The sequence below is a fragment of the Equus asinus genome, chromosome 25, assembly GCF_041296235.1.
Source record: "Equus asinus isolate D_3611 breed Donkey chromosome 25, EquAss-T2T_v2, whole genome shotgun sequence".
In the NCBI taxonomy this organism is placed as follows: Eukaryota; Metazoa; Chordata; class Mammalia; order Perissodactyla; family Equidae; genus Equus; species Equus asinus.
Window position 1 is genome coordinate 42,777,299 of NC_091814.1, and position 23,019 is coordinate 42,800,317.

The 23,019-nt window shown below is 52.2% G+C and overlaps 1 protein-coding gene across 3 annotated transcripts in view; it reads right to left on the bottom strand.

Annotated features, from left to right (window-relative positions):
* Nucleotides 1-1,032: 1,032 nt before the first annotated feature.
* Nucleotides 1,033-23,019, bottom strand: part of LHX4 (LIM homeobox 4) — a 57,018-nt gene continuing 35,031 nt past the window's right edge. For all 3 annotated transcript variants that reach the window (XM_070497593.1, XM_014845386.3, XM_070497594.1), the window contains exons 3-6: nt 14,024-14,226; nt 8,654-8,808; nt 8,085-8,256; nt 1,033-5,904 (exon numbers count right to left, since the gene is read on the bottom strand). In XM_070497593.1, coding sequence (XP_070353694.1) covers nt 5,510-5,904; nt 8,085-8,256; nt 8,654-8,808; nt 14,024-14,226 — 925 coding nt within the window. In that variant the 3' untranslated portion in view covers nt 1,033-5,509. The remainder of the gene's footprint in view (nt 5,905-8,084; nt 8,257-8,653; nt 8,809-14,023; nt 14,227-23,019) is intronic.

A 23,019-nucleotide genomic window follows, 5' to 3' on the forward strand; every position in this document is an offset into this window, starting at 1 on the left:
CCTAAGCAAGTCATTCTTGTGTGTAGTGCCACACACAAAATATGATGGCAGAGAAGTGGCACTACTACTGTCTAAGGGGTCTCAGAATACTTCACCAAGTACTCCAGGATAACTGAGAGCTAAACGGGATGGATGAGTTTTCTCTGCCCATTCTCCTTAGCCGGTCTCTATCAGCACTGTCCAATAGAACTTTCTGCAGTGATAGAAATGTTTTATATCTGGTGTGTCCTAATACAGTAGCCACTAGCCACATGTAGCTATTGAGCACTCGAAATATGGCTAGTGTAGGAACTAAACTTGTAGTTTAAAATTAATCAACTGAAATTTAAAGAGCCATGTGTGGCTGGTAGCTACCATTTGGACAGTGCACCTCCATTTGGATCTTCTCTTCAACCAAACAAAACTAATCACTAATGGAAAAAGCACTCTCTCACTTTCCCTGGATGGAACCTCAGGTCTAAAGATATCCTATGAGTTTCATTTATTTTTTTTAATGAAAGAATCTCTGTGTTGCTCTTTCCATTCCAGCTAAACTTCAGGTCCTGCTCGCTGATAAAGCCTCGTGCAGGGAAAAAACCTGAATGGAGGTTTTCCTGGCAAAGCTTGTCCAGGAGCCCTGATGACTGATGAGGTGTCTCTATTCCTCTGTCCACCTCTCACCCAAATAGAGACACTTGCGCCTACTTTCTCTAGGGGGAACATGTGTAAGTGTGAAGGACTTTAAAAATGCAACCGGGCAAAGAGTGACTAAAATGATGTGGTCAGAGGGTTTTCTCTGCCCATTCCCTAAGTCTCAGAGCAGAGGACTCAGCCCCAGAAAATTGCTATTAGAAAGATCAGAGAACTTCCTCTAATCAGCCCTTTATTGAGCAGATCTGGTTTTCCTGGTTGTAAGTAGTTCTGGCATTCAGAGTTGTATTTGGGGTTTCCTCCTGATGATGAAAGGATCCCATGTTACCTCAGCTTCTTATTCTATTTATGTCAAGAGAAAAAACTTCCAGAGAACCAAAAGAAAAGCAAGACACATCGGCGTCTAAAGAATTTCCATATTTATTTGACATAGTTTTACCATACACATCTCATGCCAACACACAGGAGGCACATACAAACAAACGCACCAGATCTGTGTTCCAAAGTCACATGGCAATAAATAAGGATGGGTGGGTCCTTTTTTTTTTTTCTTTTTTTTCAGGAAATGAGACCATTTCTTTTTAACTGTACAAAATTTACACGGTGAAGGGTGAGGGCAACAATCCAGAGCTTAGGGGATCTGGGGCTTTAAGGTCTGAATTCAAGTTCAGAGCAGCTTCTGGGATCCTGCAGCCCCGAACCTGGTGTTCAGCTGAACACAGTCCTCGAGTGGGGAAGTATAAATGATTCTTGTCTCTAGGTGGGCAGCAGATGAGCATGGGGGTGTCCTTCTCTGTCCACCTGTGCTCTGCCTCCCCAAGCGAAGGAATGCTTGGCGCACCTCCCAGACCTGCAGCTGTCTCCTCACCAGAGCTAGCAGCATGAAACTGTGCTTTCAGTGTGGTCCTACCAAGCCGTGTGTGGGTGGGATGACTCTGCCATGCTCTCTCTTTTTGGCTCCAGTCACCGTGTTAGACCAGTTGGAGCAACTCCTGCAAAAAGGGCCAATGGACCAATCCAAGAAAGAGAGAGCCAGTGATGTGCTTTTGATTTAGCTTTCAGCGTGCCCACGGCCCTTCAGCAGCAGGCAATAAAACAAAACTCATTTCCGCTTAATTGAATTTGTCTTCATCTCACCGTTTCCAATTTTTAAAGTGCAATGTTTAAAAATGAGCCTCCTCAGGCCTTCCAGCCCCTGCTGGCTGAGGAGGTATGGTCATTATCTCCATGGTCATAACCAAGTTGTCAGGAGTGGCATGTGGGAGGGGTGGTGTGGGAGTGTGGGCGCCAGGCAGCGCAGGGTCACATGGCCCCCAGCGGTTAGCCTCGCTGAAGCCGTGAAGCCTCTTCTGTGAGGAGGCGGTTGTTAGAAGATAACCAGCTTGAGCTTCAGAGATGGTCATGTCTTTTGTTCTACAGATTTCTTAGACTTCTTGCAAAGTGAACTTAATTATGAAGATCTAATGGCCTCCAGTGATCTTATTAGATTTCATGTTTTACATTGGCAAAAAAAAAAGAAACCTTTTAAAGACACTGCCAAATGCTTTTCTTATGTCATAATGTCTTCTTTCCCTGATGTTTTACCATATTAGTTTGCAGGAATAATGTTATCATATGGTAGTTGATTTTCATTTTACATTATATTCATAACTATCAGATGAGGCAAGAAAGAGAAAGCACAGAGATAGAAAAGAGTTTGCCTCAGGCTGCACAGCAAGTCCCTGAAAGGAACCGGGCTTCCCAACAATGTGATTTACCCAGTGGGCCAGCTTAGTGCTTGCATTTGGTATTTCCTTCATGGTTTTATTGCTTTTCAGCAAATATAGATTCTTCCATAGCCCCACAGGTCCCCTTTCTGCTTATACCAGGTACCACTGGAATCTTGGGGCAGGGGTTATTATTAATTATTATTATTATTAATTTGCTCCTGGATTCAGAAGCCTCCTACCCTAAGGTCTATCAGCCAGGTACTGCAGATAATGGTTGCTAGTTAATTGCTCTCTTAGAGCCAAAGACAGGTCCAAATATTGTAAATGCCTCTAGAAGGTCTCATTTCATTTTTAAAATTGATCCATGTCATTTTTGCAAGGGAGAAAACAGCTCCCATATAGCACCTTATACCTCAGTAATAGACGCCTGAGCAACAGAGGAGCGTCGGGAAGAGAATCTCACGGTCATGTTTTGTTCTTCGCCATCTTGGAGCCACAGAAGAGCCAAGGAACAGTCTTGGCATGCACTGGCTCATTGGTGGCACTGGCCCATCCGTAGTGCTAACCCCACTTGCAAGGAGATCCACTTAAAATGGGAGACCTGTTGTGGCTGTGCTTCTAAATGGGGCGCCAGTGTTTAGCTGCTTTCTGAGGAGGTGGCTCTGGGGAGCCTCAATCCGGCCCTCCTGGCTTTCCAGCCAGTGCCCTCTCAGGAGCTCTTCCGGCTAGCCCACCCCTCCAAACTGAAGAAGCTACTCCCAACATCAGCTGCACTGCTCACTGAGTTCCTCAAGAGACTTCTGTGATTAATGTGACTGAGGAAGGCCTCCCCTTCTCCCACCAGTGAGTAGGGAGTGAGCATGATTAACTCGCATACAAAAACGAAAACTGGTCGACTTCAGTCGATCTTAAAAAACAGTGCTACGCGGAGGGGCACACCCCTTCAGAGAGCCTGCTCTCCTGATTCTACACTCGCCAAAACTACAGAGTGCCTCCGAGATCCCACAAGATACTACGCCAAGCGACCCAGCCGAGTCAGTGGTCTGGGTGGGACCGTTTTTAACTGGTTCACTGCCCAGCACAGTCTTTCTCCCATGTATTGTAAGCAGCCTGCTAAGACCAGTGTGTTGAAGAAGCTGTCCTCAGAAAAGACAGCTGCTTTTCCTTTCCTTCACATGCATCCCCACCCACCATGTTCACGTTATCGAGGAATTCCCAATAGCACAGAATTGGCTTAACCTGGAACCATCTACACCTGGAACCTCAAGAAAAGAAGAGTCTACATTTGCAGGCTCCCGAAGCAAAAGTCATGACAACTGCAGCACATCAAAAAATAAGGGTACAGTACAAAATTGATCAGAGAAAAGACGGTCTGAAGGCTGATCCCAGGAATTTACTATGTATTTTAAAGAAGCTTAACAGACCTTAGTTAAGGCCTGGAAAAGAGTTTACAAAAGATACAGCAGCCAAAGAGGCTGCCTACCACATGCCTACATCTTTTCAGTCCTCAAAAGGTGACGAACCATTCACAGAAGGAAGGGTCCTTAGGGGCTTTGGCCCCATCGCTTCATGTGAAGACGGGCAGTGCCTTCTTACCCTTTCCTACTCTGCTGAACTTGTTTAAGAGAATGGGAGGCCAGAAGAAGCAAACCAGTTTCCCAAGGGGAGTGGAATAAATGCCACCAGCTAAACTCCAGTGTGCACAGGAGCACTTCCTGATGGACAGGTGCGTGGTGCATAAAGTGGGAGTTGTAACACCATTCACGATAGTATTTCCCACAGAAGTGCCGTCTGTCATGGGGGCGGCAGCTCATAAAGCAGGGGTCGGCCTTGCGTTGGCCTCAGGCTTGATGAGGTACTATTGCAAACCCACAAGCCGAGAGTCTCTGTGCTGCCTTTGGCTGGAGAGCTCTGCCCTTCTGAGCGCAGGACTGGAGCACCACAGGGCCTGGCACGAGTCAGCCAGCCACCCAGAGGGGTGCAGCCCAAGGACCACTTGGAACCCTTTGGACAATTTTAGGGCTGCTCCCTAAATTATTCCTTCCAACCAAGAGAGGCCAAAAAGCATTGCTGGTACTTGGAGGAGCCCAAGATTGCCCTCCAGTGAGCCAGCTGGCACAGCAGAGAAAGCTCTCATTTGTAAGGGGCTGGGGAGGGTTAGCTGCAGGTGGGGGTGGGCTTGCAAACTCGGCTAAACCAACTCCCTCAAAACAGACTCACAGCATCCTTTCACCCTACAGGACGGTGAAATCTGGGAGACTGGTATCTGCTGATTCGGCTAAACAGACTGCAAGTCTGGAATCCAAAGGTGTCTACAAACATTTTCACTGATTGTCGTTCTGTTCTCTCCGTGTTTTAGCTTTGATCATTTTGTAACCCACAGCCTGTCTTCTGGAATAAATGATACGAGCAAATTAAAAAGGCACATTGTGCACCACGGGCCACTCAGCTCCAGCCTCAGAGTCACCTGCAATGAAAACCACTTCTTGCCATCAGGGATTCAGTGACATGGATGGGATTTCTTAGAAACCAAAACTGACAAATATTCTCTGGCTTGTACTTCTGGATAGGGAAGAAGTCTTATTTTTCACAGAGAAAAAAAAAAAAGCAGGGGGAGTATGTTTTCAGTATCAGACTGGCCATCAAAGTTTTCATGGACCTTTAATAAGTGACTTTTTTATTTTGCAAATTAAGAGTTCAATAACGGTGGTCCAGAAATCACTTTGTTACACTCAAGGGATGTGATGCCTCTACTTTGGGAATCTCAGTTCTGGTGACAGTAGTGGTTCTGGAGGCATCTCAGGAGACACACCAGTCAGAGCAGAGCTCCCAGAGGCCAGGGTGGCCTGACAGTCACCTCGTGCCACCAAGCACCGGGCAGCCAAAGCCTGTAAGCAGGGCGGGGGAGGGAGCCAACAAGCCAGCACCCTAGCGTGCCAGGCTCCACGCCCCTGTGCTGTGTTCTAAGAGGAGGCTGCTCTCCCACCACTTCCCCAGGAAAACAACGCCCTAGTGCAGTCTCGCAACCTCCTAGGGATCAGCAAAGGACTTCCATTGAAAATAATGGAAATTCACATTGGTGCCTTGTGATCCTTGAAAGGAAAGTCTCCTTTGATCTTGAAGATATTCTCTCAAGCCAGAAGGACTGGTAGTTTGGGGAGGAGAGATGTTTAAAAAGGAGGATGATCCATTTCATCAAGCCAAGAGGCTGGGCTAGTTGGAAAGTCGGGATAGCCTACACTGCTTCCTGTGGAGATGTCAGAGGTGGGTCCCCCAGCCATGGCTCTCAGCGTCTGGCTTACTCCCTGCCCTGCATGCGCAATGATGCCCAAATTACTGTCCACCGTGTAATCCAGCCCATTGAGCAAAGGAGCGTGGGATGGCAGGGACGATATGGAGGATGGAGACTGGGGGATTCCATAGGGGCTCCCATCCCTCAAGTCCTGATAGGATTGTCCTGTCCCGTCCATGGAGAAGCTCCCATTCATTAACTGTCCGCCTGTAACGTCCCCCACGTTGCCATAAATCCTATTGGTGTGGCCAAGTTCTGAGAGAATTTGATCCTCTGTGGACAAAAGAACGGAGATTTATTGTCAGCTGCCATGACTCTGGTGGTCCCCTGCTCTTCACAACCTAGGAATACACATGCCCGGGAAGGAAGCCACAGCATGGCAGCTGCCTTGCTGCCAAGCATGAGTCAGACACCAGCATATCAGCCTGACATCCAGAGACTGACCCACATCAAGGGGAAAAACAGAAGGAACACCTGCAAAGACTAAACGCCCAGGTCCCAGAAGGCTGGGCAAATGTTTGATGAGCTTGTTGGTCCCATGTGGCTGATGTGCTATGATACTCTAGCTATACTGAGGAATATGAATGCCTGGGGCTTGGTGGGTCATGTGTTAGCCACATCACATGGAAATTACGTGTTGACAAGATTTAATCTGAAAGCTCTCAAGCTATGAAAAGTGTTTGGTTTAGTTGGTTGGGAAATAGGCAGGCCCACATGGTAAGGGGAGCTGAGGACCACTCTTAGATATGTGTACCAAATCCTCCCGGTCTACCTGGAAAAGCAGTTCAATATCAAAGGACTTGGTTTCTCTATCAAATAAGCTCTTCACTAGGGACCAAGTATTGACTTGATTAAGGCAAACGGACCTTCTTGTTTCTTGAAGAATTTCATTAAGGGGATCTAATGGAATCTTTGCACCTGGAAGAATTCATCTCTCTAACAGAGGTGAGCAGTTTTAGTCTTAAGAAATAAAGGATTATATAATTACCTGGAGACACCAATGATATGTCAACCTGGGGACCCACTTGCACTCAACAGAAAGGAGCTACAAAACAAGACGTAATCCTGTATCTTCCAGACGTCGATTTCAGCAGCTCAAATGAGATTAAGTGGCTCTCCCAACCCCGCCAAGAGGCCTTGAAGGTGAGCATGAGGCCCTTGAGCTCTCCCCAGGGCCTCACAGGGCAGAGCTCTAGGCTGAGCTACCATCCTCTCAGGGCATCATGCTCCTGGCAGGCGGCTTGTTCCATCCTCTGCCCCACACACGTCCTTTTCTATTCCCACCTGGGCCTGGACATCAATTCCTATCAAGGCCTCTGCAGACTAGATTTCAACACCTGATCCCTGCTGACAACCTGCCATAGGCCTGCCCCCGGGTCACCCATGAACATGAAAAGCGGGGAAGGGAGCTCATGCCCTGTACAGGGGGCAGGAAGATGAAGGCTCAGCTCCTCTGTAAAGGGTCATTATTTGGCCTTTTGCCTATTCCCATCATCCCATATGACCAGGGCCCTCTGTGGGAGCCACTGTGGGGACAGTCATGTCTTCCAAGTGTAAAAAAGTGCTGAGCTTTCCCCAAACACATCCATAGTCAGTTGTGTTCACTGATCTCCATAACAACACTGTGAGATGGGCAAGGATGTGGCTATTCCCCATTTATAGATGGGGAAACTGAGGTTCAAGAGAAGTGAATCGATTTGACAGAGCCACAACTGGAGACCAGATTTCTGAGCCCCAGCTCAGTACTCTTCCCTTCCCCCGACAACAGAAGACCTTCCACATTTGAGCACTCAACAAATGAGAACAGTTACAGCTATTTGCAAACAACCCAAAGATCCAAAACATGCAGTAATTTGCAATTTTGCTGATGCACAAATTTGAGTGTAGCGCATGCTGCAAAGCTTATGTGCAGGGGACAGGATGAGTGAGCAGCAGGGGAAGGGATTTCAGAAACGAGCCCAGTCCCCACCTCACATGCACTCACAGGACTCAGTTCCCAGGGCCGAGGGCCTGTTGAGCATGTCCTCCCCACCACCACGAGGGGAGAATGGGGTCACTCTAGGGGATCACAGGAGGGAGGCCAGTGCCCCTGCAAAGGGGAGAAATGCAAAAGGGGGCCAGGGGCACGAGGCTAAGACAGCTATCTGTTCACAGCTACACGGGCTGGTGAGGGAGCCCCTAGTCAGCAGGAGAGGAGGGGAGGCCTTGGGGCCCGTGGTCCCCGGAACCCAGCTTCCACTCTCAGCAGCAGAGCTCTCTTGTTCTCTACTCCTTGTCCCATCTTGAAGGGTCACTACCATTTCCCCCATCCTTTACTGCAAGTCGCAGGGAAGAACACGTGTTCAGGAGGGAGTTGTCAAGGCCTCAAGAAAGATCCCTCCTGAGTGTCAAGGGTTACTGTTTCCCAGGGGCCTTTCCTAAGGCCTCGGCCTCACCCCTCCAGCCCTGCTCACCTCGGAAGCTCAGCTCACTGTCACTAACCCCACAGTCCTCGGCAGAGCTCTCCTTCTCCTGCTTGCTGCCTCCCCGGCTCCTCTTGACGCTCTTGTAGAACTGGCCCCAGCGATGCCGTCCCGCGTCCTTCTTCAGGCGCTTCTCCTTGGCCCTTCTGTTCTGAAACCAAACCTGCCACACAAGCACAGGGACACACTCGGGGTGTCCACCACCAACCCAAAGCCCCGAGGTCCCCACAACAGGTGGCTGGAGACAGGGACTGAAGCCTCAGGAGATGTCAGGGCCAGGAGTGTGACATGCCCACTACTCCCTCTGCCTGGGCATCAGAAATCTGTCTCTGATTCTGGAAAATTCCTGGGGTCATGGCCCTGAGTCCAACTCTCCAAGGGGATCAGTGACACCGCTGATGAGGTGACACCGTTATCGCTCCCTAAGCCTCCCTTGTGCGCAGTGACCGGCCCAGGACACCCTCCATCCCTGCTCTGGCCCCAGGCCTGTCAGGAGTGGCCTGGGCCCGGGACCCTAGCCAGCAAAGGAGTCCTGGGGCCTGGGGTAGCTGGTGTCTCACCTGGACGACCCTCATGTCCAGGCCCGTCTCCGAGGAAAGTTGCTCCCTCACGTGTCGGGCGGGCTTGGGGGAGTTCTTGTAGGCATTCTTTAACGTCTCCAGCTGCTTCGCTGTGATGGTGGTCCGGGGCCGCTTAGCTCCGGCCTCTGAGTCGTCTGCAATGAGAACCACTTCTCACTGGGCTTGGCCTGTCTGAAGCAGCGGGGTCTCATCCCCCTTCCCTCAGGTAATCCTGCCCGCTATGGGCAGAGCAGTGGGGAGGAATGGGGAACATCAGAGGGGAGCAGTCCCAACACCCATGGAGCCCACTCCCACACCACAGGCCTTCTCGAAGCACTGAAAAGTGAGGACCACTGCCCCACTTCTTCCCGCAGCTCCTGCCTCTCCCGTCCCCTGCCAGCCCAGATACACGGGGCTGCCATCAGACCGAAGGTGTACAATTCCATGCATTTCCCTGTCATGACACTCTGGATGGACATCCTCGTGAGTTATTACCAGGGCTGTGAAGGTGAACAAGCCAGAATGAAATCTGTGCTCTGGACTGCCCCAGATGCCCCTGCCCCTCCTCCCATCAGGAGGTCCCATTTTCCCCTGGTCCCACTCATGGCCTCATTGCCTTTGCCATGGCCTCCCTGGACTCAGAGTAGGGGTGACCTGCACACTCACTAGTCGTCTAAGCAACGTTCATAAATTATGTGTCAAAACCCACTAGTGGGTTGTAAAGTCAATTTAGTGGATCAAAAACTAAATGAGGAAAATAAGATGGATGGGATGGGATGGGGTGGGGTGGGGTGGGATGGAATGGAGGGATGGGATGGGATGGGATGGGAGAGAGGGAGGGATGGGATGGGATGGGATGGGGTGGAGTGGGATGGGATGGGATGGGGTGGGGTGGGGTGGGTTGGGGTGGGATGGGATAGGGTGGGGTGGGGTGTGATGGGATGGGATGGAGGGATGGGGTGGGGTGGGATGGAATGGAGGGATGGGATGGGATGGGATGGGATGGAGGGATGGGATGGGATGGGATGGGGTGGGGTGGGGTGGGGTGGGGTGGGATGGGATGGAGGGATGGGGTGGGGTGGGATGGGATGGAGGGATGGGATGGGATGGAGGGATGGGGTGGGGTGGGATGGGATGGGATGGAGGGATGGGATGGGATGGAGGGATGGGATGGGATGGAGGGATGGGGTGGGGTGGAATGGGATGGAGGGATGGGATGGGATGGGATGGAGGGATGGGATGGGATGGAGGGATGGGGTGGGATGGGATGCAGGGATGGGATGGGATGGGATGGGATGGAGGGATGGGATGGAATGGGATAGATGAAGGCAAGTATTTTTTCATGAAACTTGTTGAGTGCTTGCTGTATGAATATGTGTGCTGAGTTGAAACGTAAAATGAGTTTCTTACTGTAGATCATAGCCAAAACTTTTGAAAAAAACTGAAGAGTGTTTAGGACAACATGCTGCCTGATCAACAGTCTTCAATGAATTCTATGCAGACAAGCCTCAAGTTCCTATTAGTCAAAGGCTGGTTTGTTCTCAGGCAGAGTCAGGCACAGGGAGAGGCACCTGGCTGGTTCAGGAGCACAGAGCCAGGGGTCAGTGGTCATGTCCTCTCCCAGCACTCAGACTTCCGTTCTCTGCATTCTCCAACCCCTGCGGTCACCAGGAGTCAAGCCAACTGTCATCCTGGCTCTCTACGTTCTCTGGGCTCCTCTATGTGTGTCCTTTAAACTGCCTCTGCTACATTCCTACCTTTCTCTCTTTCTTTTCTCCTTCCTTTCCATTCAAGAAAACCCTCTCTGAGGAACAGCAATAACAATAGCCAACACTTAGTAAGTGCCTCCTGTGTGCCTGGAGAGCACACATGTATCTGAGAGCTCTACATGCATACGATCATCAGGACAATTCTAAAGGGTTTTTCTTGGAGTCAGAAGACCTGGGTTCAACATTCTTGAGTGAGTGACGTGGGCAAGTTACTTCCCCACTCTGAAGCCTGGGCAACATCGCCTGCCTTGAGGGGGAAGCATGTTGTAGGAATTAAGTCACGTGCAGCCCGAGTCTGCACTGGTCACGCACACAGCGGAGAGGGGACGAGGCCCAAGTCCTCTCTTCTCCTCCAGCTGTTTCCTTCTTCAGGAAAGCCACTGTCATCCTTGCACCCCTGCCACCCAATTCCCTCCTGGAGTCCTGGACCCAAAGCAGAAGGGTTCCAGAGCCGCTGCAGCAGACACCGAGGAAGACCTCCAACATTCTTCACTTTAAATTCTGTTAGAAGGAATCAGTCCCTTCAGCCCATATTTACAGAGATTATAGCGTGACAGCGTTTGATGCAAATATGAAATACTGCACTTTGAAAATACCTCTACAGTCTTCATATATAAACTATGGAATAATGAAACCACCAAAAAAAGTTTAATTCATCAAGAATTGCTTAATTTCAAAAGAGATTGGCCTAGTGAATTAGAAATTGTTTTCACCACAGCCAGATGGCAGCGCCACTGGGCCACACGCCTGTCGTCCTGAGTTGGTGGCCCACTGGTTCCACACGGCTGTCTCTGTGCACAGAACTTTCTTCTTGAGACTATGGAGACCATTATGCTGTTATTTTAACATTCACTGTTATTATAATTTAAAATCTTTTTTATATCCTATAACAATGTCATCCAAGTATTCATTAAGTAGCGGTGGCAGTGCTCGTGCTGAAAAATGCACCCAAAAATCAATAACTTTGGTACGGAAGTTAAATGTGATAAAACACTATGAGGAAGGCCAAGCAAGACCATGATACCCTGGGCTGTTAATTTAGGAGAGAGCCTTCTGCACAGTATTAGAGATAGTGCTGAGAAAATAAAAAGTAACATTAAGGCAAAGATACACTTCACGACTTATGGATTTATGTGCTCCCAGAAAACATCCCCCCCTACTTTTTATATTAATTCCTATGGGAAAATTAGTCTTAAAATATGTTAGTTTTGAATTATGCAGGGTCTCCTAGCCCTTGTCCCTGGCATAAAATGCAACCTCATTATATTGAAAATGCAAATATCCAAGGAGATGTAACAAATGAACAAAATCATTCACACCAAGGTCCAAATAGCTGATATTAGATCCTTTGTGTAGCACAAGGGAGGGAACTGTAAGCCTGAAAGAGGGTTTGGATTAGCAGGCAGGAATTAAAACATAAGAAGACGGAGCAGGATGCCCCACAGCAGACATCGCGGATCACCCAGATTTCACAGGATGGAGGGGCCCCTGCCTTGCTGGCAGCCAGGAGTGGGAGGAACACATCAGAAATACTGTGTAACCTTCAGCTACTTGGAAACCTAAAGCAGAGCTCATCTCCCTGTTTGCATTCCACTTCCATGCTGCTCTCACCCGCATTTAAAATCCCATTGCACAAGCATCGGCCTATTTAAACCTCAGGAAACAGCCCTATGTGACAGGTGCTATTATCCCCCCGAGATAATAGCAGAGCTGAGAAGCCAAGGTTCCACTAGTTACACAACTTGCCAGGGGACCCTCCAGTTAGTGAGCAGCTGAACAGAGATGCCCACCAGGCTCTGATGCCAAATCCAGTGTCTGTCCTTTGTTCTACAGAGGTCTGCTATGGTGCAAATAATCCGTGATGAAAGTGTTAGCCCCACTATGTCATTCCTGCCTCCCCGGTTAGTCTCAGCTTCTCTTGAACCATCCACAGCAGCAGCAGACGCCAGGCTGCGAATGTTCAGGGTCTAAAGGAGCCTTGGACAATGAGAAGCTGCCGCAGGCCCCGGGGGAAGCCATGCGTTCTTAGTATCTCTGGTGAAGGGCGTCAGAGCTCCAAAGGCAGCTTGGATCTCTGAGTCCATCTGCTTTGATGGTTTATCCCCGACAAGACGCCCTAATCTTCTGTGACATCATAATTGACTCCAAAGCAACAGCATCGAGTGAGTTTTAAGGAACCACAGCAGATTAATACATTAAGGCAAAGAGCCTGGGAATGCACTTGCAGAGGCCCTGGGAAGAGGAGGAGACCGACCGAAGGCCTGTCCACCCTGAAAGGCCAGAGCTGTGGGGGTGGTAGGAGAAGAGAGTTGGAACCCCTGACGCGGGCACCCCTGCAGCGCCACCCTTCGCACCTCCCCCCAGAGCCAAGCTCGGCTCCCGCTGCCACCCCAAAAGGGCCTCCCCACCACCACACACGCTGGATTGTAAACTGCATTTATTTAGAGAAAAACTAATTTCACCACGTATTGATCAGATCCATCTAACATATGTGTGTGGGCCCAGGAAAGATCTGGAAGGAGATACGTGAAATTCTTTCATCAAGCCCAGAGCTATCAACGAGGGCGACTTTCCGCAGGAACACCCTGAATTGATAAAAATTCTAGTCAAAGGCAAACGACCCTGATGTTTTGTGAGTTTGTGCGCCTGAGAGTCCCTGGTTGAGTCTGGCCAACTGCCGAATTTGGAGCCAGGGCGGAGGGCACACACCTGTGGACCCAGCTGTGCATGTGGAGCCCGAGGCAGGGCTGCAGGAGGGGGGAGCCGGACTGGGCCTTCCTGAGGGGAGTTGGGGGGGACTGGGGGATCTGATCCCTGTCCGGGCCCGGGAAAGCCCCGGGGCTGCCCAAGAGCGTGGCACTGGAGGGCAGCAGCAGCTGCTGCTGGGGCTGCGCCTGTGCAGGCAGGCTTTGCAGGGGAGGCTGCTGCGCGCTGGGGCCTGACATCAGCCTCCGCCTGTGCTAGGGGTGTCTGCTGCAGACTGTGGCCAGTGGCCCTCGGGTGGTCCGGGGAAGGGTGGTGGGCAGGTGGGCAGCCCTAGGGTTCAGCTGGAGTCTCCCTGCCTGTGGAGAGTGGCCGAACGCTTGCTCCCACATCCAGGGCCTCAGGAGACACAGGAGTCATCCCCCCTGAGTCCCTGCCCTCGAGAAGCCCCGCAGTCTGAGAGGGAAATAGAGCACAGCTCACTGAAACACCAGCGGACCGTCCTAAGGGTACCTGGGGCCAGTGCAAGGGCTCTTGCTGATGAAGCCTGTGAGGTGTGGGGGTGCTGAGGTCAATGGGCGCCCCGATATACAGGACTAAGGGGCAACCCCAAGCGTTCAGTGTAGACAGAACACCCTCCCCACCCCGCCCCAGGCAAGATGATGAGCACAAGGTCCCTGGCTGCCTCTGAGCCCACCAGCTGGTAAGGGAGACAGGGTGCTCTCAGGAGCCATGACCTGATTAATGGGGCGGTTGAGAATTAACTCTCCTGTAGAAATCTGGGAAGGCTTCTCAGAGGAGGCAGGGCAGCTGGGACTCGGGGAGAAGGATCCCTAAGGCAGAGAGCCCGGCCTGAACGAGGCCTGGAGGAAGGACCGTGCAGGGCAGTGCTGGTTACCGTTCTGCTTGGCCGTCTCGTAGTCCTCCTTGCACACCAGTCGCCCGTCCTCCATGAGGTAGAACTCGTCCCCTGTGGCCAGCTGCCGGTTACAGATGATGCAGGCGAAGCAGTGCAGGTGGTAGACGAAGTCCTGCGCCTTGCGGACCACCTGGGTCGGGGGGATGCCCTGCTGGCAGGCCGTGCATTTTGTGCCGAAGCGCCTGTCAGGGGAGCAAGAAAGGATTAGAGCACAGGGGGTGTTCGGCTTCCCCCTACTTCCCATTGGCCCCTCTCCCATCCCACCATTCCAGCATGTCCATGGGCATCAACCCCTGGGTCACCCAGTGCTTGCCATCTGGTCCCCTCTGCCTCCAACCAGCCTGATTGCTTTGTGCTCTGGGCTCTTGAACCACAAAAGGAAGGAGCTGGATCAGAACTCAAGTCTCCGGGGCCTTTTCCGAGGCTGACAACCCAGGGCTCCAAATTGCCTGATGAACACCCCATCAATTCACCCAGGGTTGTAGGAGTTTCTAAGTCCCTCTGAGCAGCCTGCTCCACCCTCCGCCTCCTGGTTCCTTCAACTTTATGGTCAGGCCTAGAGGACCAGCCCCACAGGGCAACTGCATGTGTCCATGGGCTTTGCGCTTACAGCATCCAGCAAAACACCTCTTCACGTGCTCCCACAGGAGGAATCCACCTGGGCCCACAGGTGCCAGTGTCCACACTGGAGCTCTGGAGAAATCTCACTTCGGCAGGAGGGCAGGGCTCTCCCAAGGGTTTCTCTCTCCTGCCTTGCCCCTCCGACTGGCACACCAAAGCCCCCGGAGCCCCTTCCCATGCACAGCCCCGGAGACAGGGTGATCTGGAGTGGGCCCAGCAATCTGCATTTTCACGCCCCTGTGCCACTCGGGGCAGGGAGTCTGCAGACCTCAGTTTGAAAAATGCTGCTTCAGACCTCTCCCTGTCTACACCTTTCTGGACCAGGACAGAGGCAGGAGGAAGGCACCTGCTGCCACCCTGGGCCGAGGCCAGGAAGGGAGGAGAAGCCGACACATTGAAAATATAGTCCAGTGCGGTCATTTAGGCCCCTCTCCCCATTCTGGCCGTAGACATAGAGCCACACCAGTGGCCGTAGAGGCCAGAGGGGAATCTGCAGCCAGTGTAGACGTGGGCAATGAAGGGGGTGCCCCACTGCAGGTGAGCCTTCCCCACTCGGCAGGGAGGCGGGAGGGGTTGGGGAGGCAGGGGCAGAGTTTAAAACAGCAATCAACCTAATTATTCATGACATTTCACACAGCAGAACTTTATCTTCTTCAGGATGAAAGGCTTCGCCTAATGGATCTGGGGAAGGTTTGATTTTAATGGTCCTTTTAACTAATGCTTATAGGCAGCCTGATTTCCCCTGAAAGGACAGTACATATTTCATCCACATTAATACCAAATAAATTAATTATGGTCATGGCTATCATGATGAATCCCAGATTAATGCAGAATGATGGGTCTCTTATGCAGTAATGATACCTGCTGGGGGGCTGCAGGGGCCTGGAGCAGGCGTGGCCAGCTGCCGTTCAGAAGTCCCCCCTCCCAGGGACACGGTGTCACAGAGAGAAGTGGGGGAGTGTCTAAGACGAGATGGGTAACCCCGAAAGAGCCAGGAGCGTGGCCCAGGGGACTGCTCTCTGAGACGAGATCTGAGAAGGGAGTTGGGTTTGGGGGACTGAGGGATCTGGCTCCGAAGGACCCCAGACTTCTGGACTCCTGGAAGGCCTCTTGGGTCTGTGAGGCTCAGGACGGACACCGTAAACCACTGCCGAGTGATTCAAGATCGTGCATCAGGAGTGCGGCCGGATTCCATCAGATTGTCAAAGGGGTCCAGAACCCACAAATGAAGAGTTAATATTTGTTGAACAAATATATGAGTGAATAAAGAACCATGCTTTTACAGGATGTGCACAGAGATGGCTGAATCTGAGGATGGAGAACAAAGTATACTGTCAGTTCTAGATGGTTCTGTCCCTCCCAGAACACAGGTGAGAACCAGCCTTCTTTGAAACTGCTGTCTAACCACGTCACTTGTATCAAAGAGGAAGGCAAGCAGGCACACAGCCCCAACCTGTGAGTGTGTGTGTGTGTGAGTGAGTGTGTGCTTGGGGGACAAAGAGAAAGGAAGCCTGTATATGTGGTACTAGAGTGTATTTTCTAAATACATGTAGTTTTTTCTATCCACTCCAGGCCAATTCGCAAAGCAGGTGTCGGAAATGAGACAATGCCTTCAGCACGCTCCCTGCGAAGCCTCCCAAATAAGCCACGCAAACTCCGGAGTGTCCAAGTCTTTTGCTGCAAATGCTGGAGCAGACGCATCTCCAGAGAAGAACTAGGGTTTTCCAAAAAGCAAGTCCTATCTTGCGGCCAAAACAGGGGGGCAGGGAGGGGAGGAGGCGGAGGGCTGAGGGGAGACTCCAGAAGGAGCGCGGACCCTCCATCGGCCTCTCCCACAGAGAGGGCCACATCCCTCTCACCACTAAAAAGCAGACAGTGGCTTTCAGTAACCAGAAACCCAGTTGACACCAGAGCCCCAGAGACATGAAGGATAACGGGGGTATAAATTTAATCTACATACCGACAGTGATTCATGCACGAGGGTGGCAAGTGCACAAGAAAAATGAAAAATAAATGGACTTTCCCACCAGCGTTTTTTAGCAATTGAAGCAATTTTCCTGATTGTGGGATTTATACCGATGGTAAGTGGACATTGCTCCTTACTACCTTTCTCCCCTGGAGCACAGCCAAGGGGACCCTCGCTGAGGGGACTGTGTGCATCCCCTTGGCTCTCAGGGCTCCCCCAGCATCCCTCAGCCCTGAGGGGCACCCCCACCCCCACTTCTGGTCAGAGCCAGGGGACTGGGAACAAGGTGCTGTCTCGCGGGAGTGTATGTGCGATGAAGTCACCTTAGACCAGGCAGAGTCACAGACAAGCAAGCCACGGCCTGGAGAGGCCACACGACTTGTTCTGCAACAGGCAAGAATGAGATGGCCATGGTTACAATTCCCTGGTCCAGAACGAGGTAAAGCTGTGAATTTGGCTGCTATACAGAGAGGCAATAAGTCTAACCAACCTGACCAAATTTGGAGGATGCTGGGGCAGGGGTGGGGCTGGACACCGACCAAGGAAGAGGCTTCTGAGGGATTTTCCAGGCAGTCCCACCACCTTCATCCTACCACTGAGCGCCTACTGTGTGCAGGGCCCTGCCCACTCGGCTGCAAACCGCACTGACCTGGCTCACCAGAAGGACAATCTCTCTGGTCAGCCCTGCCTGGCCAGGCCTCCAGGGGCGGCTGGTCTCCCCAGGGAGAGCAGCTGGAGCCAATCCAAACGACAAAGAAAATGCAAGGAAGGACTTGCTAATGGCTTACGTTACTTTCCTCCTCAGACCAACATCACCGGCAGTTCTCTCACCCCCGCCTACATGCCACAGGCAGGCAACAAAGGCCCACGGGTGAGTGAACCAAGACCGACCGCTCAAGGGATGAACTTATGCACTAACTGCAGTCAGGAGAGGACAGTCAACACAAACCAACAGCAGCTCCTGTGGAGGGCTCTTCTAAGGAGGGAATTGAACCCGGTTGAAATGAGGCCTGCAGTTTGCTAAAACAAGAAACTTTCCATCCGACTCTGCTGTCATCACCACACTCATTCCACAGATGTTTCCTGAGCGCCCAAACTGGAAAGGTGGGTGTTAGGATACCTTCTAACAGATAAGAAACTGAGGCTCTGCTGGTGAGGTGCCGGCCGCAGCTCACACAGGCAACAAGTGAGGGAACCAGGGTTTGTACTGGGTGCTTCTGACAACACAGCTGGCATCAAGGCAGCAAACATCCACTGAGAAGACAACCATGGTGCCCCTACCCTAGAATGGAGCTCGGGCAGAGGGGCCCTGACCCCCTCAAGCATCCCCAGCTGCTCTGAGCCAGCACGCAGGAGGCTCCCAGCCCCGCACCGCAGGGGCTATCCTGGGAGCCTTCACCGCAGGGGTGTCCACCCCAACACGCGGACTGACCCTGCTCACCACCCTTCCGCGGGGTCTGGGCCTGCTCGCTGTGGAAATGCACCAGACGTCACAGCCAACATTCTGGGGCTGCCCCTGGCCCTGGGAAGGCGGCCAGGCCTGTGTCCTTGGTCCAGTGCTCTGCTCCAGTGCTCAGCCTGAGTTCCCATCTCCCTGTTTATCTGTCTACCAGGGCTGCTCGTGACAGGCCTGGTGGGACTGCTCTTGAGTGCAGGGACAAACTTGGGGGGTGTCTGGATCCTACAGAAAGGGCAGCAGGCAGGCCCTGCAGGCACCACACCTTCTAGAAACAGGTACACATAAATCCTATACCACAGATGTTCTGGCACATTCCTGATTTTAAATTCTGTCCTATAGTCAGGCCAGGGACCATATTCTGGTCATTAAAACACAACTAATAAAGCAGCTCCCATTTATCAAGCCCTACTGCGTGCCCCTGTGTGTACCTAACCTCACTTAACCGTCACCACCAGCCCCCGGGGCCACAACCCTGCCACCCTCCTGGGCCAGTCACTGCCACCCCAACATCAGACCCCATCCTTGGCGAGTTTAGCTCCTGGCTCACCATCGTTCTCACTGACCCTCCCGCCATAACCGGTGGTGACTTCAACATGCACACACAGTCCTTCCTGCCCTGCCCTCTCAATCCTTTGACTTCTTCTCCTGAAGGTCATGGCCTCTACCTTCTTGAGTCGCTCACTCCCATGGTCTGCCCCAGACCTTGTCACCAGGAACTGCAGCTCCTCTGGGAATAATTTCCAACTATTCCACCGTCCAGCCACCACGCCCTGTCCTTCCAGCTCGCTCCCTGCAGCACCCCAACTCCCACTATTCTGCAACTAGTTAATCCTTTTCACCGTCCCTCACTCCCCTGGCGGCGGCGCGTGCCTCCTCACCCAGGAGACACTCTTCGGTCCATCTTACTGACCCCTCCCTTGCACACACCCTCAACTCCCTGCCCGCTCTCTACCCTCCACCCCCTGCCCAGCACTGGGGTCTGAACACAGCGAGGGCAACACACCACCTGGCTGACGGTGCTCACTGTGAATTTATGATCGGGACCTCAAGAGCGCCTGGGAAACAGTCCGCTTCCCTGGTCCACGCGCTCTCCCGCCCTCCCAGGTGCCGTCTCTCTCTCAAGCCCCCATCCTCGGTCTCAGCTGGAGGCCCGGCTTCCCGTTTCCTGAGAAAAGCAGCTCTCAGGAGCCCCGTCCATCGCGCTCCCGCTGTCCCGCTGTCCGCTCCGCCCACCCGCCTGCCCCGCCCTCTCTCCGCTCCCGCAGCTGCACCCGCCCTGCACCTGCGCAAGGCCGGCCCCCACCTGGGCACAGAGGCCGTTCCTTCTCCCTAATCAGATCAGCCTTCCAGCAGCTGTGCCCTTTGCCTCCCACATCGTTAATTTTTCCTCTCTGCTAGCTCCTACCCAGCAGCGTCCAGGCATGCCATTACTTCTGCCACTTTGAAAAAACCTTCTCTTGACCCTACATTTCCCTCCATCTACCACCCATTTCTCTATTTCTCTACCACCCTTTAGAGCAAAACTCCTCAAAAGAGGGGTCTATATGTAGGATCTCTAATGCCCCTGCTCCCGTTCTTCTCTTGAATCCACTCTGATGGTTAATTTTATGTGTCAATGTGACTAGCCCACAGGGTGCCCAGATATTTGATCAGACATTAGTCCGAGTGTATCTGAAATTAACATTTGAACTGGTGGACTGAATAAAGCAGACTGCCCTCCCCAATATGGGTGGGCCTCATCCTATCAGTTGAAGAACTGAATAGAACAAAAAGGCTGATGCTCCCACAAGTAAGAGAGAACTCCTCCTGCCTGACTGCCTTAAGCTGCCACGTGGGTCTTTTCCTGCCTTTAGACTCGAACTGAAATGTTGGCTCTTCTTGGGTCTCCAGCCTGCTGACTTTGGACTGGAACTTCGGCTCTCAGCTCTCCTGGGTCTCCCTCTTGCTGACTGCAGGCCTTGGGGCTTCTCTGCCTCCACAATCACGTGAGCCAATCCTTACAATAAATCTCTTTATTGAGAGACATGCACACATCTCTAATGACACACACATCCTGTTGGTTCTGTTTCTCTGGAGAACCCTGACTAATAATACCCCCTCCAATCAGGGTGCTTAGCAACAACCCAGACTGCACTGGACAAGGTCACCGTGAGCCCAGCGTTGCTGAGTCGAGCGGTCAGGTCTGCTCTTCCCTGACCTGTCAACACTATCGCCTCTCTCCCTCCTCCTTAGAACCCTGCACTCCTTGGCCTCAGGACCAGCTCTTCCTGGGTCTGCTCCTCCCCTCTTCCTGGCAGCCTCTCCTCTATCTCCCACACCTCTTCTCCATCTACTCACCCCCCACCCTGGGGACTCACGTCCACCCCCAGCCTAGACCTCTCCCCTAACCCTAGACTGGTGTATCCCAGTGCCCCCTCAGCCTCTCTACTCAGATGTCCAAAACCAAACTCCTGATCTTCCCCACAATCTGCCCCTCCCATGGTCTTCTGCGTCTCAGAGAACAGCGGTTTCATCCTTCCAATTACTCAGGCCAAAAGCCTTGGTCACCCCCATCTGATCTGTCAGCAACCCTCTCGGCTCTACCCAAATTGGCCCACTTCTTGTCGTCTCCATCGCTGCCTCCCTAGTTCAGGCCACCATCACCGCTGGCCCACGACTGCCCCCTAAGGGGTCTCCTGGCTTCAGCCTTTGCCCACGGTCTCTTCTCCACACAGTAGTCCCAGCGATCCGCACTCAGACCATCTCACTCCCCTGCTCGAAACCTTCCAGTGGATCCCCTCTCACTCAGAATAAATGGCCAACAAGCCCCTACACCATCCAGCCCCATGACCTTCCAGCCTCGTCTCCTGCCGCTCTGCTTGTCCACTCGCCCCAGCCACACTGGCTTCTCGGCCTGGAGCGCTCTTTCCCCAAATAACTGCATGGCTCACTCCTGCATTTTCCACAGGTCTCCCCTCAAATATCGCCTTCCCCGGGAGGCATTCCTTGACCACATCCCCCAGCACTTCCTTTCCCTGTTCCAAAGTACTCATGTCCAAGGGATGTGCTGGGCATGTCTTGTTTGTTTATTGTCTGTCTCCCTCTCTAGAAGGCGAGCTCCATGACAGCAGGGCCTGTATCTGTTTTGTTCACTGCTGAATCCAGTGCCTGGAGCAGTGTCTGGCCCAGGTTGTGTGTTTAGTGAATATCTGGTGAATAACTAATGAGTGACCCATGTCTCCCTATTTGTAGATGAGGAAGCAAGTTCAGAGAAGGTAGGTAACCTGCCAGAGGCCTCACAGCCATAAACAGTCAAGCTGGGATTTGAACCCAATGTCCTTCCTTACTCTTGACCAGTGGAAGGCAGTCAGTGGAGGCCGGCCCAGGCCCACACCAGCCTCTGGTGCGTGGGAGCTGCCATGGCACAGTGCACTGTGCAGAGGAAACAAAATACTTCATGACTTAATTTTATGCTTTAATTGCTTGGCGGTGATTTACTGCAGGCCGTATATTTTTTTCCCAGCTGACACTTCCCTACGTGTATTTCTTTTATCTATCACCACACTTGACAGGTAAGTTGCTGATATTTACTGTTACTGTATGTACCAATATTTCCAACATATATCACCACCACAGCCATGTCACAGGCACATAAAGTTCTGCCCGGGAATGGTCAGCCTCCTCCAGCCATCGACAGGGGCCGCCGTATTTGGAGAAGGCCTGACAGCAGAGAATGTGAGAGCCTCGGGGAGCAGGGACACAGGGCGCTGCCATGCACACACTCACACAGAGACCTCCCAGGTCCACCAGAACTGCCACAGGGCTCTGCTTTTTATTTGGGATTTTTAATATAATGTTTTTCTTTTTAATGAGCATTCAACATTATTTTGAGATGAATGCTACTGGAAAAGCTTTACAACCGGTGACCTAGTCCAAACCCCTCATTTAACACAGAAGGAAACTGGGGCCCAGAGAGGGGTAGTCACTTGCTCAAGATCACACAGCTCATTTAGTGGCAGAGAAGGGGCTAGAACCCAACCCTCCACGTCCCTCAGCCTTGCTCCCCTCCTTCCCTGCTGGGGGTTGATTTGCTTCCCAAGAGGCAATGGGATGTGGAGGACCCAACCCTCTCCTGCAGAGCCCACTTCCCTTGATTTTTGTAAATATGCATCAAGCGTGTTGAATACACCAGGCAACGTCATGTGCGCTATCCCATAGAAACCACACAACGGCCCTTACTCGGAGCTTAATCAACCCCCAGCAGGGAAGGAGGGGAGCAAGGCTGAGGGACGTGGAGGGTTGGATTTTAGCCCCTTCTCTGCCACTAAATGAGCTGTGTGATCTTGAGCAAGTCACTACCCCTCTCTGGGCCCCAGTTTCCTTCTGTATTAAATGAGGGGTTTGGACTAGGTCACCGGTTGTAAAGCTTTTCCAGTAGCATTAGTAGTCCCTTTTCCCAGACAGGCTGGGAGCAATCCACCACCTGGCTCAGCAACACTCCCCCTCCTCTCACTCCTCTCCCCCCAATACCTAATCTGCCCTCTGTTCTCCAGGCTAATTCTTCTCTGCCAAGGTGTTAGCTCAGCTTTTACCAAACTACCCTGCCCAGAAAAGCCACCTGGGATGTTTGCCCAAAAGCAGAAAAGCCTTCCCTGACATCTGATTCTGAGGCCAGAACCCACCCTTTTAACAAGCCCCCCACGGATGCCCCCGGTGCAGCCATTGCATGGACCAGTCTTTGAGAAAGCCTGTGTAACGGATGCTCTTGGCCCCCCTGGGGCCTCTGCAGACTGATGGCTGATTCCTGAGTCCCTCAAGACCTCAGGACTCATTCTCAATGGTGGTGTGGCAGGTGCTGTGACAGGCAGCAGCACGGACCCCCTACACTACAGCCCACTAGCCCGCTGCGCGCACCCAAAACGCCCATCACAGAACCCCACTCTGCCCAAG